At 42.8% G+C, this 16,634-nt stretch overlaps 1 protein-coding gene across 5 annotated transcripts in view; it reads left to right on the forward strand.

Moving 5' to 3' along the window:
- The window catches only part of Hipk1 (homeodomain interacting protein kinase 1), a 71,974-nt gene that overhangs the window by 12,927 nt on the left and 42,413 nt on the right, over positions 1-16,634 (forward strand). The window contains exon 1 of one of the 5 annotated variants that reach the window (XM_052179603.1): positions 5,745-5,913. The exons of 2 other annotated variants lie outside the window; for them this stretch is intronic. In XM_052179603.1, coding sequence (XP_052035563.1) covers positions 5,865-5,913 — 49 coding nt within the window. In that variant the 5' untranslated portion in view covers positions 5,745-5,864. Of the gene's footprint in view, positions 1-5,744; positions 5,914-6,311; positions 6,402-6,713; positions 6,800-16,634 lie in introns of those variants that run through there. 2 more of the 5 variants (XM_052179605.1, XM_052179604.1) reach the window with 2 other exon arrangements.

Raw genomic sequence — 16,634 nt, forward strand, 5'->3', positions numbered from 1 at the left:
TGTCAATAATACAACATTTCTGACTGGATTAAGGTTAGTCATATAACCAGTAGGGCTGTTACCTGAAGCAGTCAAGAATTCATTTGTCCACATGGAAAAGGATTGGTACAAAATGATGGTAAATTTCAATGTTATTATGATGAGGAAGTTTAACTGGAAAATCCTCAGACAAAGCCAGAAGCCAATAGAACAGTGGTAGATCAGAGACTCCAAATCTAGAGCAACACAGAGCAGGCTGGAATGAGTATTTTAGAACAGAAATGCTTAATCTGGTTCTGGGGTCTTTATAATTTTATTATAGGTTCCTTATCATCTTTGTAAATCATTAGCTTTGAATCAGCTCTGGCTTTCTTTTTTCAACTCCTATATGAGGATGGTGGAACTACTCACTGGAAGAGGACACACAACTAGTATCACCACAAATTTTAGACTGAGGTACCATCAAAGCTGCTTTGCATTTCCATATGTCCTTGATGCCTCTTCTGTGTACCTCAGTGGTTATTCCAAACTTTTATGACTCAAACTGTTGCAACATATAAAGCCTTAGGAAGAAATCAAGAATACAAAGCCATGAAACTCTGAAGCAATGTCCTTGAAATATAGAAATTAGTCTGGTTTCCACCAAGGACAGCAGAATTAAATACCTCTCTACTTTATAGCTTAACTTATAGCGAGCCATCCAGAAACCCACATCTCTAAGATCTTATCCTCAGCTATCCCTTCCTTCACTAGGCTCAGGTCTAACTCTAATAAGCACATTTCTCTGTGTCTTCATCTCCTTTACCTCCCGTGCCTAAATGGAAGGACTAGTCTGTGAGCACACTGCTTTTAGTCCGGGCATTGAAAGACAAGCCATCCTGCCAAATGTGATGGAACATTCCTGTAATTCCAGCACTTGGGAGACAGAAGCAATAGGATTAAGAGTTTAAGGTTATCCTCAGTCACATACTAGGTTTGAGGCCAGCCTGACCTACATGAAGCCCTATCTGATCCTTACCTGTTTCCCACAAAATGGCTGTCCTTGGGATGAGGGTGGAAACCAGACTTATTTCTATATTTCAAAGACATTGCTTCAGAGTGTCCATGGCTTGGCACTCTTGATTTCTTCCTAAGGCTTTATATGTTGCAACAGTTTGAGTCATAAAGGTTTGGAATAACCACTGAGGTACACAGAAGAGGCATCAAGGACATATGGAAATGCAAAGCAGCTTTGATGGTACCTCAATCTAAAATTTGTGGTGATACTAGTTGTGTGTCCTCTTCCAGTGAGTAGTTCCACCATCCTCGTGTAGAAGTTGAAAAAAGAAAACCAGAGCTGATTCAAAGCTAATGGGGAGGATTCACCTCTCTCTCCCTAGAGCTTCCCTTGCTGCTTCCTGACATCCACCCTTATATCTCTTCGAGGGGCTGCCATCTGGCTTGGCTATCCTTGCCTCTCCACATTTACTAGGACCCAAGTCACTAGCTCAGAACTTTGTTCATCATATAACTCATCATTCTAGATGGCACTAGTGCTATGGCTGCTTGGGCTCCTTGACTTCTCTAAAGTGTTAATCTCTCCTCCATCACCCAGTCATTAACAGAAATTGTTTTATAACTGGAAGTTCAACTTGAAATCTTTTCTTTTTCTCAGTTGATTTGCTCAAGTACCTGCATGGTCAGTGTTTTACTCTCAGAACTCTTCTGTAAGCCTCAATTCCTGTCTTTACTTTGTATCCCATGATAGATCAGGACCATGCCATTCCCTTGGTCCCTCTTATAAAAATAGCCTTCCCTGGAAAAAGACCCTACACCTGGATAAATCATCCTATCTACTCTGCCTTTACTAGAGTAGCTTGATGTTTTTGGAGAAATAACTCATCCAAGCTATTTTTATTTTTAAAAAAGGTCTTGGAAAATGGTCCAGTGAAATCCCAGACATGAAACCTGAGTTTAGAACTCCAGTACCCAATCAAGATAGAATGTGGTAGCATCTGTTTGTAATCTCAGTACTAGGAAGGTGGAGACGGGCAGATCCCCAAGGCTTGCTAGGTTTAGTGGAAAACCTGTCTCAAAAATAAGATGGCAAGAAATTGAGGAAAACGCCTGATATTAAACTCTGGCCTCACAAATGTGTGTATACAGGGACACAAATTTTTTTTTTTTTGCCATGTAGCCCAGACTGTCTCTGAATTTGCTGTCTTTTTGCTTCAGACAACTGAGTGCTTAGGTAGGTATCAACCATAGCTAGCCTCAAAAATTCCTCCCTTCCTTCCTGCTTTTCCCATCTTTTTTTCTTTCCTTCTTTCTTTTTTCTTCTTCCCTCTTTCCCATCTCTTACTTTTCTTCCCTTCTTTAGTCCTTTCTTAATTTTTAAAAATTGTTATCATATTTATATGTGTGGGTATTTTGCCTTAATATTTGTCTGTGCCCCAACATATGTGCCTGGTGCCTTCAGAGGCCAGAAAGTAGCATTGGATCTGGCTCTGGAGTCTGATGTGGTTGTGAGCCACCATGTGAGTTCTGGCAGTTTTCTGCTGAACTGTCTCTCCAGCCCTCTGTGTCCAGACGCCTTGACACAGGATCTCACCATGCAGTTTAGGCTTTCCTCAAACTCATCCTCCCCTTCCGTAGCCCTGGAGTGCTGGGATCACAGGCTTGTGCTATCAAGGCCAGTTAATGACATAATCTCACACATTAAAATGGCCTTCCCCACGCTGACATCCCATTATGTTTCTCTAATGGGATCCATTTCTCATTCTTTCACTGTTTGTTTATTGTTTTTAGTCCAGGAAAGGTGGTATAAGCCTTTAATTCCTATATTCAGGAAGTAGAGACATGAGGATCACTGTGAATTTTAAGCCAGTCTGGAGTACAAATCTAGTGAGATCTTCTTTCAAAAAAGTAAATAAATACATAAAATAAATAAAAAAAAATCTGTTTTTTTTTTTGCAGCATGTATTTATATGTATCACATATGTACTTGGTACCAGGTGGGAAGCATTCGAGGGCATTAGAGCCCCTGAAACTGGAGTTATAGATGATTGTGAGTTCCCATGTGGTTCTGTAGCACAGAGTCAGTTCCGTGTCCTCTGCAAACGCAGCAAGTACTCTTTTTTTTTTTTTCCAGCAAGTACTCTTAACCATGGAGCCAGCTCTCTACAAGGATTCATTGAATTGTAGCTGTGTTGATTTCATTTTATTTTATTTTTTTGGTCTCTGTATAACCCATTAGCCTCAAACGTGTTGTGTAAATCAGGCTTGCCTCCAGCTCAACAGAGATCCCACCTTTGCATCCTGAGTGCCAGAATTAAAGGTGTGTGCTGCCGGGTGTTGGTGGCGCACGCCTGTAATCCCAGCACTCTGGGAGGCAGAGGCAGGCGGATTTCTGAGTTCGAGGCCAGCCTGGTCTACAGAGTGAGTTCCAGGACAGCCAGGGCTACACAGAGAAACCCTGTCTCGAAAAAAACAAATCCAAAAAACAAAACAGACAAACAAACAAAAAGGTGTGTGCTAGTCATTGGGCAAGAATTTAGTCCTTTCTCTTTCATTTCCCTTCCCATCCATACAGCCAGGAAATTCTGAGAACTCTACGTGGAGACCGTCTCTAATCTTCGTGCTCTTACCATTTCACCTCTACCACCCTTGTCCAAGAAACCTTTGTCTCCTCTCTGAGCCACTACAGGAGTCTCCTAAGCACTCACCCTGCTTCAACCCTTGCTCCTGTCTGTTCCCCAAACACACTGTCCAGTCTCTGCAGCAGGCATGACTTATTTCAGACCACACTAGTTCTCAGTTGAAATCCTCTAAAGGCATTTGCTCAGAATAGAAATCTAAGTTCTCTGAGTGCTCTTTTAAGATTGGATCTCACTTTGTAGATCTAGCTGGCTTGGAACTTTATGTAGACCAGGCTTGGCTCAAATTCAGAGATTATCTTGTCTCTGCTTCCTGGGAAGTGACTTTTAAAAAAAAAAATTGTTAAGTTTTGAGACTAGGTCTCAAGTAGCTCAGGCTGGCCTTGAACTCCAGATCTTCCTGTCTCTACTTTTCAAGTGCTGGGATTACAGGCCTGTGCTACAAGGTCTGACTGAAAGTAACTTCATACATGCAGCACTAACTACAAGTTTTACCCTTCCAATGTCGACTAGCCCCGTTCCTTCTCCAGCTGTTCCACTCTTGCGAACTCTTCTGAGAGGAAACCCTTGTTCTGCCCCTTTCTCCACTCCAGCTAGCTGACCTCACTGCTCCTTTGATCAAGCCTCTGCTTTTCAAAATCTGAGTCTACCTGCCTTACCAATCCTGCATCCAGTTAGTTCCTTTAATGTACAGGCTGTGCTGTTTCCTCTTTAATTTCCAACATTGTCCCGCACACAGGAGATATTCTATAGATTTGTTGACTAGAAAACAGACTGTAGCTGCACTAAACTTTGAAGCTTTGCTGACTGAATCATGTTTAGATATTTTCTTCTCAGATTCCATTATTCAACTCATGTATATTTGTGAGGCATTTTTCCTCACTAGATTGAAAATTCTGGGGGAGGGGGAGACTGTGTCTTACTCATCGTTCATCTGAACTGGTATCTATGGAGTGTCTGGCATAAAGCAGTTGGGTGAATGAGTGAATGACATTAGTGAGGAAAAAATACTAGACTTTTAAAAGTTCCCTGAAGACTGAGACAGATTGTAAAAAAAATAGTTGAGAACAATGAAAATAGAGACTAATTCTGTGAAGAAAAGAACAGGTACAAATAACCAGGCAGATGATAGTGCTGAATGAGAATGCAGGAGTCAGTCAGGAAAGGTCCGTGATGTGTAAAATCGGAGATATTTTTAAACAAAAAAAGAGACATAACTTGAGAGTAAATTAAAAGTCAGTCACAGCGTTCTGTGAGGGAGGGCAAAATGAACATTTCATAGCTAGAGCTTGTCAAGCAGGCTCTGTTTGCACCAGGCCGCGGGGCTCAGCCTTTTGCTTGGCTAAGCAGGCATGTTCATTCATTCTGCATCTTGATATTTCCAGGGCCAGCCCAACATGGGGACTTTATGTTCTCTAAACAGTCAAGAAGGAAGTTTCTGTGAAAATATGCAAACGAATCTGTCCTTTGGGACTCAACATTTTGCTAACCCTGGCTCTCCAGGGAAATGAACTTCCTAGTTCCCAGTGTTAGGAGAAACTCAAATGACTTTCCTTAAAAGGTATTATAGGATAGTCTAGAAAACATTTTGTTAGGTGAAGATCCAAAGAAATCAGGGATGTATGAGTGAAATCTGAAAAATCTAACTGATAGAAAGGCTTCTCTTAGATCTGCTCCCTGCTCATAGGACACAGATAAAAATCCATGGGTAGTCATTTTTGGGGTTCAGACTGTTCCTGTAAAATGGAACACATGACTTCTTTCTTTCTCTTTCTTTCTTTCTTATTTATTTATTTATTTTGAGGCAGGGTTTATTTATTTATTTATTTTGAGACAGGGTTTCTCTGTATAGCTCTGGCTGTCCTGAAACTCACTGCTGACCTCGAACTCAGAAATCTGCCTGCCTCTGCCTCCCAGAGTGCTGGGATTACAGGCCACCACCACCCGGCACATGACTTCTTTCATTTTCCATCTCCTTTTACTTTTAGGCAGGCCCTCACTTTGTAGACCAAGCTGGCCTTGAACTCACAGAGATCCATCTGCATCTGCCTCCTGAACCCTAGGATAAAAGGCCACATACCACCACACCTTACTCTCATAAATATTCGACTCTAAAGAATGTTCCTCATTTTAAGAACCAACATTTTCCACCGCGGAAGGCATATCAAGTCCCACAGAATCTCTTGAGGCTGAGTTGGCAACTGTCTACTAAGATAACCTAGTTTTCAGTGTCAGTTTTCTTAGAACAGTATGCCCAGTGCGCTTTCCGGAATCCATCGCCTTTCTACCCTTCGTGGAGGTAAGAAAATTTTTGTTTATTGCATGCATCGAGGAGCAGAGTTCAGATAAGTTATTTTATTTTCTAACAGATTCTACGAAGGGAGCTCTTCAGCATAGAGAGGCATCTAAATCTCTCATGCTGCCATGAAATCGACATGGCAGCAAACAATTGAAGTATAAACGGAGACAATTCTAAACCCTCAGGGTCATCCCCAGGTAGTCAATATCTCCTGTGCTGCCCAATCGCTGGGATGTGATTGGGGTGTTGGGGGGAATCACACTGGTTTGGGGTGATGTCACACTAGCTGAGATGACATCTAACTGCGAGAAACCCGACCGCCACCAAACGCCGGTTAAACCACCTCGGAGACTGCTGTGCTGAGAGGACTGGGAAACCGGTCCCCACACACTGTCCACGCTGGCTCCCCACGGAGGCCCACCCACACCCGCGGCCGGCGGCAAGATGCAGTGATCTCAGCCCTCCCGCTCCTCCGCACTTCCGCCTCAGTAGGTGTCATGGCGCCAGGTGGCTGAATGGTTCCGGCGAGGCGGGGCCGGCGGGATGGAGGCGGTCGCTCGGGGCTCCACTTGTCGGGTCTGGTGACAACGGCGGCTGCGGAGCGAAGGGCCGGGCCGTGGCCCCGGACCGCAGGGGAGGCCGAGGCGGGAGCGCTCGGCGCTGAGGCGGCGGCGGCGGGAAGGGGCCGGGTGGCAAGGCAGGCGGGAGGCTGGCGAGGCTCCGGCCGCAGGACGGGCGCGGGGACGGCTCCGGGGGGCGGGGGCCGGGGCCCGGGCCGGCTCGTGCGGGGGGTATGATGACCCGGCGGCGGGGCCCCGGATCGCGTCTCCTCCGCCGCCTCCTCGCGGCGGCCCCGACTCGAGGCTGAGAACTACACACACCGGCGGTGAGTCAGGCTTGGCGAGGGGCTGGGGCTGTGGACTGCGGGAGTCGGCGCCCCGAGGTGGGACGGAGCGAGCCGCAGACTCCTTGGGTAGCCGGCTTGCGCGGGGTGCCTCTCTCACCAGGCCCCGCGCGGCCCTGGGCGCCCAGTCCTGCTGCCTGGCCGCGAGCGGCCGGACGCGACTGCGTACCGGGGAAAATGGGCAACTCCCCCTCTCCTGCCTTTCCCTCCCGATCGTGGTGTTGTCCTCAGGTGACAGGGGTCGGTCTGGCATCTCCCCACCGTACGGGTCCCCACCCCAAGCGCGGGCTGTGGTGGCAGGTTCTTGCTTGTGCGTTAACATGTCATCCCACTGCCTGTAGCTGTAGATCGGGCGTATTTGTGCTTTTGGGGACCGGGAAACCGTATCTAGAGAAAATCGTGGTGGTCGGGTTGGTATGGAAGCTTTTCTGTTCTCTTGGTTCTTGTTCTGTAATCTTTTGAGTATGTAATTTGTGATGGTGGTAAGGCTATGTGGCGACCAGCCCACCTATATGTTTATCTCTGCAAGGCAAAACTAGAGGTCTTTTTCAAAGGGAAACTTTTGCAGCCGGTCGTTACTTTCAAAGCCAAGAACAACAAAATCCAAAGCATTAAAGGGAAAAATGGAAACAACCAAAAAGGCTTTGGGTAGGACCCACACTATAAACAGCTCTGTAGGGCAGCGTCCCCCTTTTGTGCGTGGCGATCGACACCTAAAACTTAGTCTCGAGGAGCGTTGGTCTAACCTCCAGTTTGTTGTGGTAACGAACAGTGAGCAATGGCCTGCGTGTTTATGCTGGGCTCGTTTTCTTTCCTGTTTGGGAATGGGTGTTGGGACGGGAAGCGGGAAAGGGGGTGGGGGCAACCTCCAGTAAGTAAATCTTTTCTCTGCATAACCAGTGACTCAGTTGCTGGATACTCATAAGATGCGCATTCTTGTCTCTTTAGTGACACTTTGAGAATTCTCAATAGTGTAGTGAAGCCACATACTAGTTTCAAGTGTAGACTCCGTTGCCCCAGTCTGCCCTTTATCTTGTTTCCTAGTAACTGATGAAAACAGCAGCATGGCTTCCTGCTCTAGATGGAGTGGGGTTAAGTAAGTGGCGGATGGCCTCTGCAAAACCTACAATTTTGCTCTTGTTTGTGTAAAGCTATTTTTGATTCATGGTCTGTATGATTTTTTTTTTTTAAGATTATAGAGAATGCAAACCATTGCCATTTTTTTTTTTCCTTTCGGTCACTTAAAAGCCTAAAGTTTTCTGTAAAACATTTAAAAACCTAACAACCTAATCACTGTTATTCAGCTGGTTATTTTGAGTCATTGCATGCAATTTTCTCAGGACTCGGTGTTGCAATGTGATGGAGTCTTTTAGATACTCTCCTTGGCAACACATACCTGTAATGACAGCACTCAGAAGGCAGAGGCAGGAGCATCTCTGTGAGTTCAATGTTAGCTTGGTCTACAGAGTGAGTTCCAGAACAGCCAGGGCTACACAGAGAAACTCTGTCTCAAAAAACCAAACCAACCAACCAACCAAAACAAAAAAAGATACACTTCTTGGTTTAAAGGATATTTTGATAAAGTTTTTTTTTTTTTTGCTCTTTTTTTTCTTTATTGATATATTTTTTATTTACATTTCAAATGATTTCCCCTTTTTGATAAAGTTTTTGAGATTGAAGTTAGAGGCTGCCAAACCATAAAGCAGCTGACAAAAATGTTGGCTGTTTGGCAGGTCGTGTGTGATAGCCTCCTGAACAGTAGGTCTCTGGACACTGTCTTCTACAGATTTTAGAGCTGATCGGTAATGAGATTTAAAATCGAACCAGATCTTCCTCCTGAAAAAAAAAGTCAGAGTTGGCATTTCTCTGGAAAACAGAATTCTTTCCCTCTGCTTTTGTTTTCCTAAGCCCAGCACTAGCAGTGCTTTGGTGGAGATCAGCGAGCTGACCTGCCTGTGGACTTCTTGCACTTGGAACTTGGGCAGCTTGTTAGTTTTGTATTTTAATTGGTTCTTCTGTAATTTGAATAATTTTGTAAGCCTGAGCAGCTTGATCTGTCAACTGTCCTTTCTGACTGTGGTGACAATCGGTGTTTTTGTTTGAGACCTTCCCTACTGCTTCCTAGCCAGGTTCTTTCTTTACAGTTCATTCCATTTTGGACACAAGTTATTAAAATCATTTCCCTGAACTAATGCCTAATTTGATTTTCTTTTTGTTGTTTGTTAAGAACACAGGCTAATGCTCTGTTGACCAGGCTTGACCTCACCCTCCTGAGCTGAAGGGGTGGTCCTGCCTCCGGTTTACTGAAGCTTCATGGTGCCTTGTATGGGTCTATTTTGGGGTTTGATTTTGCCTTTTATCTTTTTTTAGTTGTAGAAATTCAGCTAGTATATGCAGCATAATGTATTTCTCAGTAGTGTATATTTGTTACATGTTGTGTGTGCACGAGTTCAGGAAAAAACAAATTTCAGGAATTAGTTTTCTTTAATGTGGGTCCAGGGGATAAACTCCCTTTTTAAGGCTTAGCAGTAAGTGCCTTTACCCAATGAGCCATTTTGCTGGCTCTCTGGTGCCTTTTATACTTTTATTTTTTCCTTTTTGGGTGCCCTATCACTCTGGCAGCCTTCTAAGGGTATTGAATCCCCTTTGGATTCTTTAAAGGCACCTGGTACCTTATTTTCTTTGCTCTTTAATGAAAGGAGCCAGCATTTTGCTCATTAGCTGTGGGTAAAACTAATTTTGTCTTTTTGAGTTTCCTTTTTTTCCATTTTAGAATTAAGGATTTAAGAAAGACTCCTTTTAAAAGTCCAGTACTGTTTTTTTTTTTTTCCCTACTATTTCTCCAGTTAAATATATTTCCTTCCTCTATACAGTTACTCATTTTCCATATCCCTTGCAGCCTGGCAAAAGTCACCTGATTCTTTTTGAAAGAGCCTTGGTGTACCTCCCATCTGCCAAACCATTGTTGCCTTATTTAAGCCCTGCTTCCTTTCGATCTCTGCTGGCTGATAGAACAGGGCTTTCACTTGGTGTTATTTGTGTTCTATAGTGATCTCTCCTTGTTAATTTGACTTTGATCTTAAGTTGGAAATTCTTACTGCTGCCATTTGATTTCAAACTTTATAAACCTTGTTGACTGTTCTTGTATACATAGTAAAATAATACCTTTTCCCAGTACTCTTCTTCTTTTGTTTTATTGCTGTAGATTTGTTATGCAAAACCAGTCTAAGCTGGTATTGAAACTTGGGAAAACACCTTACCCAGAAGGAAAGTATCCTTTAGCCAGTTTACCAAAACTTGAGAGCATTTTTAAATGGCTGAAGGTACTCAGAGCTGTAGATGCTTTCCTGGCGGCTAATATCACCTTTCCACACCCTGTTTTGCAATCCTAGTTGGGAAACTTGCTTGTAATATGCAGGTCCATGTGACGGAAGTACTGCAAAGGGGTGGCAGACTTGTTATGCAAATGCTGTTCTTCAGGGTTTTAAGCTTAGGGCTTTTTTTTTTTTTTTTGCTTCTGTGTTGCTATGCTTAGAACAGTAATATTTTATTACAGTCAAAGGACTAATTTGTCACATGTGTTTCTCTAATTCAGTTGGGATCATTGCTGAGATTCCCTTACATTTATGTATGGAGCAGTAGTTTGATATTTGTAGTCAGTCATGTTAGGAAGTAATTGGCACATACTGTATGGCAGCCATTATACTGGATGCTTGTGATGCAGAAAAGAAAAAGAGAAAAATAACTCTAGTGTCTCACTACCCTGCTGTGGTTGCTGGGAATTGAACTCAGGACCTCTGGAACAACAGTGTTCCTAACTGCTGAGCCATCATCTCCAGCCCTTGGATTATTTTATACATATGTACATTCACGTCAGGGGCAGCTCTCTTCTACTGTGCTTCTGGAGATTAATCTGCTCTGCTCAGCGATCTCACTGGGCCAGAAGTCACCTTTAAACTTTTCTTAGTTTTATTTAAGCAGTGTTTTGCTTGCATGTGAATATGCATGCCTGAGGAGATTAGAAAAGGGTGTCAGGTTCCCCACAACTGGAGTTGCCTATGGTTGTGAGGCACCGTGTGGTGTGAGACCTGGGCACTGAACCCTGGGTCATCTGTGAGAGCAGCAAGTGTGCCAGCCATGGAGCTGACTCTAACTTCCACTGCTGCCCCCAGAAGTCAACTTTTAAATATGTCTCAATGGTGATGCTTAAAATCCAGAGTGGCCCCCAGTTGTAGGAACGACCCCTGCTCTCCTCTGTGGGTTCTGCATCTGCTTTTTCCATTCTTCTGTTATGCAGAACACACAGGCGACACACAGAGTATCCATATCTGTGGACTAACTGTTCTTGGTGATCAGAAAGGATTTCCTTGACCACCATCTATCTCTGTTATGTATTATCTTGTGTTTTCTTCATAGTTTATCACTAGGTGCATATCTGAGTGAGTGTTGGGATGTACAAACTATCCTCAGTTGAATGTAAACTCTTAAGAGATAGAAGGTCATATCTGTCTTGAATATCACTGTGTCTCTTATGTCTAGAACAGTTCCTAGCAGACAGGCAGACAGGTCCTCAATATATGCTTGTTAAGGGACTAAGTTAAATAAGTGTCACTGTAGAGATAGTAGTCTGTGCTATGGGAGCCTTTCGGGAGCCTGACCTACTATAAAATAACCCTAGGGAAGACTTCTGAGTATTTTTATCTGACTAAATAATCTAGTAGAGGAAAAATTGTTTCTGTTTTATGTAACAGCCTAATTGTAAATGTTCTATGTCAAAGTGGTGTCCAAGCTGACTAATCTGCTCTGCTGCAGGGCTTCTTCCGCTTGGTACTCTACTCCAGGGTAGAAGCTCTGATCTCTGAAAGCCTTACTTTATGCATTGTTTTCAACTGGTGAGGATGGCTGATCAACCTGTAGTCTAGCCTTATACAGGAGAAAGTAGGTTTTTATACAATTCAACACGCCCTAACACACTGAAGTAAGACTTCTGTGGGGCCTAGGAAAGGTAGACATTAGGAAAAGCGAAGGCTAAGAAGAGAAGGGGAGTTCAGTTCAAGAAGAGCAAACGTATTGTGTATATGAAGGAACTTGGATTGGAGAGGTCACAGCCCACACATCTTTCCGAGCACTGAAACCTAAGGGAGGGTGCCCTGGGAAAAGAGTGGATAAAACAAATCCATGAAAGTAACCACAGGCCAGACTTTATAAGGTCTGCTAATTAAAAAAAATGAGCTTTTGAACTTTATCATGAAGGCTTAAATGGTGGGACACATGTTTATTATTTTTCCAGATGTGCATTTTTAAAGCAGGCTACGAAGTGAAGAATGAACTGGAAAAGTGAGCACTGACAAGGTGCCGCGGAGGGTGATTTGGGGGAATACCATTTAGGCTGTTTAAGTAGTTGAGAATTTAAGTTCTGAACTTAAACAGCAGGTGGGCTGGAGGAAACTGGAGTACTAGGTAGGTTTCTGGCAAAAGAACTTCCTTCCTAAATTTTCATTTTACTTTTATGTATGTAGGTGAAGGCACCCGTACATGCCTGTGTGGAACCAGGTTGACGTTGTGTGCCCTCTATTAGCAACCACCTTATGTTCTGAGACAGGGTCTTTCACTGAACCTGGAACTTACCAATGGCCAGAGAGCTCCAGGGATCCACCTCTTTCTGCCTCCAGCACTGGCATGCACTTCAACACCTAACTTTTACATGGGTGCTAGGGATTGAACTCAGGTCCGCATGTGCACCCCGTTTACTGAACCGCCTCCCTCGCACCTTCTTGTCCTTCTTGTCTGTCTTTTCTTTTTTCTTTTCCTTTCTTTTCTTTTTTTTCCCCCGTTTGTTTTGGTTTGCTGCTGGGATGGGATTAAAGGCATGCGCCCCCACTGCCAGGCTCTTGTGTTACATTTACAAGACATGTATTCTTGAGCTGGAAAAGTGGCTTAGTGAGTAGCGGTGCTACCTGGCCTGGTATGGCCACCCGACATTGATCCTTGTAAAGGTAGAAGGGAGAACTGATTCCACAGAGTTGTTTTCTGACCTCTAGATACGACCCTCACCATGGCATGTGCGTGCATGTAAATGTAACTTTTGTTCCCCTGAAGTAATTGTCTCTGAGGCGTACTGCCTGGGTCTGCTAACCTAGGCCTAGCCCTGGAAGCTTCTAGCTTCCGAACAATCTTTTCTATGTCTAGAATGTTTTCAGCTTGAGACTTACTGCTGAATTGGCTCAATGGCTCACCTTTACTTGTTCTTTCTGATCTCTGGCTGGCTGGTTCAACTCAGCTGTTCTGTCTTGAACTCCTCTCCAAGCTGACTGATTCAGTCTTACTCTCTCCCTCTCCCCCTCCCCCTCCCCCTCCCTCTCCCTGCCTCTCTTGACCTCTGCTTGACCTCAAACTAACTCTTAGCAATCTGTTCTATCTTTGGCTCCTTCTCATTCTCTGGCTTTACCTAATATTTTGTTTGTCTTTACCTGTGTCTAGCTTGTTCTCTCTTCAGCCTGTTTCTGTAAAACTCTCCCAGTAAACAGCCTGCCTCTCTCTCTGCACAGCACTCTTAAGTAGCCTCCCTCTCATACCTTTTGTAAGAGTTGGACATGTCCTATTCTGACAAATCTTTCTCTGATCTGAAGCTCAGTTAGATGTCACTTTCAAACATGGCTACTTCTTCCTTCTACAAACTAACTTGACCTTCTTTGTTTGATATTAAAGTTGTTTACTAAGGGCATGTCTATTATTACAGCCAGGGGGATTAAAGTTGTGTGCTAAGGGCAGAGCCATGCCACAACTAGAAACAGGTTTTTCCAGTAAACAACACAATCTTGGGCTTCACAAGTGTGATCAAATATCTTGTAACATACACTCACTAATAATATAATAATAAATTAAAGCATGTTCTTTTACTTACCTGTCTAATGTTAAGAATGTGTATCAGAGTGTATATTGGAGAATATATACTTCTTTAAACATATAAGCCAGGACAGATGACTGGAAGAACCCAATATAAATATTGTTTTTAGGTTATTGAGGTCATTGGTTGTTAAATTGTGCCAGATAGGAAAGATGACATTGAACAAAAGCAGCATGAATTTATTATAGGTACACGGGAGGGGGGCAGTTACACATGCTTTTAATCCCAGCACTTGGGAGGCAGAGGCAGGGGGATCTCTGAGTTTGAAGCTAGTTTGGTCTACAGAGTGAGCCTTAGGACAACCAGGGCTGCACAGAGAAACCCTGTCTTGATAAAAGAGGCCAGAAGCTTTGAGAAAATGATTATCTTTGCTGTGTCACCAAACCATTCCATGCAGTGTTATAATTTTTTAACTGCTGTGTCAGGATCACCTGCCTATAGTAATTCAGTGTGGCCGCGGAGTAGAGAGGCTCTGAACTAATGTGTTTGAAACCTTCATTCCAGTAGGGCCAGGTCTCTTCTGAGTAGTAAGCATAAGTAATAAGCAGCCTTTGCCTGTTAATTCTAGTTTGGGATTATTGCAGGGAGCAAATTTGTTATTACATCACATTAGTTGTCATTGGAGAGTGAATTTTGAAATGAATCTTGTTTATTGCTAGATTCAAGAGGTGAAACATTTAAGGAAGTCAGAAATAGCATTTGATTTATTGGGAGCTATCTTCATGTGCTTTGAAACGTTTGTGGTTTGTTTAACAGAGCATTCTATACAGAAACATACTCACAGTTGTTAATTCTGCCCCATATTCTTTGGAAAATCTTACCTAGGAAGAGAATTGATCCTCATTTGCAAAGACAGATTTGTGGGACAGTATCTGTGCCTAGAAATGACTTTTTAAAGCCTCACTTCAGAGCAGAGTATAAATAACAGTGTTGGTTTTTCTAGGCCATTTTTATTCTGTGTTTTTTTCTCACCTTGTTACTGAGGTCTGAGTGTCAGCTAGTCCTGGCGGTAAAATATGGACCTGTGGGAAAAGCTGGTGAAATTATGTTGTTTGTTTGTTCATTTGTTTTTACCTTGCATGGATTAGGTTTGTTTTTCTGAGTAAGTTATATTCACAATGTCCTAGAATATGTTCCTTCTTCCTCTCCCTCTCCCTCTTCTCCCCCCTTTCCTCTCCATCTCTCTGGTGATGTTGCGTAAAAACTCAACAGTCATTAGTATTTGCAATTTTGCTATAGGGTCAAAAGTTGGTGATAACATCATTCTAAAGATGTAATATTTTTAAAGATTATCTAGTTATGAATATTACAAAAAAAATGGCCAAGTGTCATTACATGGTACATGCAAATCCTGCGTTCAGAGGGTAGAGAAAGGGGAAACAGGAGTTCAGGTCATATTCAGGTACATTTTAAGTTTGAGGCTAACCTGAGCTCTATGAGAAACAGTCTTTGTTTTTTTTTTTTTTTAAAGATTTATTTATTATATGTAAGTGGACTGTCGCTGTCTTCAGAAACACCAGAAGAGGGCATCAGATCTCATTATGGATAGTTGGTTGTGAGCCACCATGTGAGTGCTGGGACCTGAACTCAAGACCTTCTGAAGAGGAGTCAGTTATCTTAACCGCTGAGCCATCTCTCCAGCCCGAGAAACAGTCTTAAAACACAGAAACATAAATAAAAGGATATTTTGTGAGTTCTTTCCAGTATGACTTTATAGCCTTGTCATTTTCACTTTGAGGAAGGGTCATAAAACCTATGCTGGTCACACAGAAACAAGGGTAGCCTGATTCTCCTGCCCTGCTTTTAATGTTCAAGGATTTCAAGTATGTGCTACCTGAACCTCGGCCCTTGGAGTTGCTGCAAATGGTACATTTTATATCACATAAATATTGTGCTCAATTTTTGGTTGAATTGTTAAATTTCAATTTCAGTAGGGAAAACAAATTGGCTGATTTATCTACTTTTTTCTAGTTTGGCTCAATTTTATGATGTCAAGTAATGCTTTGCATATGTTTTAATAGGTAAATTTAGTAAAGGAACGACTTGGTTTCAGGTTTCTTTTTTCTTTTTTCTTCAGGTTTTCTTTTTATATTTGGTTTTACATAGGTGATGTAAGTAGGCCAAGATGCTTTGCATATTCATGGCCTTGTAAGTTGAAGTGCACTGGCCTTAGCTTTTGATTTGTGTTTTATTTTCCTCTTTGAGGCTCATATAAATTATGGAAACTCTTGCTTAGAGTAAATCCAACCACCATTTTAGAAATTGAAGGTTGAAGATCTATTTTTCTTCTTTGCAACTGACTCCATTGCAGATAGCTTTAAGTTGTAATCAAGCACAAAGAATTGCTCGCCTTTGCCCTCTTCCCCTCCCCCCTAGTGCCAGGGATCAGATCCAAGGCCCTGTGCATTCTGGGAGACACTATCTCAGACCTCAGCTTCAGCAAGCCACAGTGCCTTTTGATGTTCTGTAACGTCCTTTGTCATGTTTCCTTCCTTTCTAATTGTATGTTTATTTTCTTATGACTTATTAAATTGTACTAGGTGGGTTCAAGTGGAGACTTCACCCATATCTTAAGAACCATGCAAATAAAATAGAAGGACATGTTTAAAAAAAACAAACAAAAAACAAAACACCAAAGCCAAACATTTGAAAATACTACAGTTTATACATGAGTGATAGTGACTTGTAGATAATGAAGTTGGTAGGCAGGAGTCAAGTCTTTCTTCCAGCAAATATTCTATCTATATTACACTAATAGAATCTAGAAGGGCCTGGGCAATAGAAGTGACGAAGAAAACAGAAGGTGCCTGTCCTCAAGGAATTTATATTGTGGCTAGGGATGTGGCACCACATTTACAATTATAAGAACAGTAAATTTATAGTGGAAGGGACTGTGGCGGCTGTGGGTGA

The sequence above is a fragment of the Apodemus sylvaticus genome, chromosome 4 (genome assembly GCF_947179515.1).
Source record: "Apodemus sylvaticus chromosome 4, mApoSyl1.1, whole genome shotgun sequence".
In the NCBI taxonomy this organism is placed as follows: Eukaryota; Metazoa; Chordata; class Mammalia; order Rodentia; family Muridae; genus Apodemus; species Apodemus sylvaticus.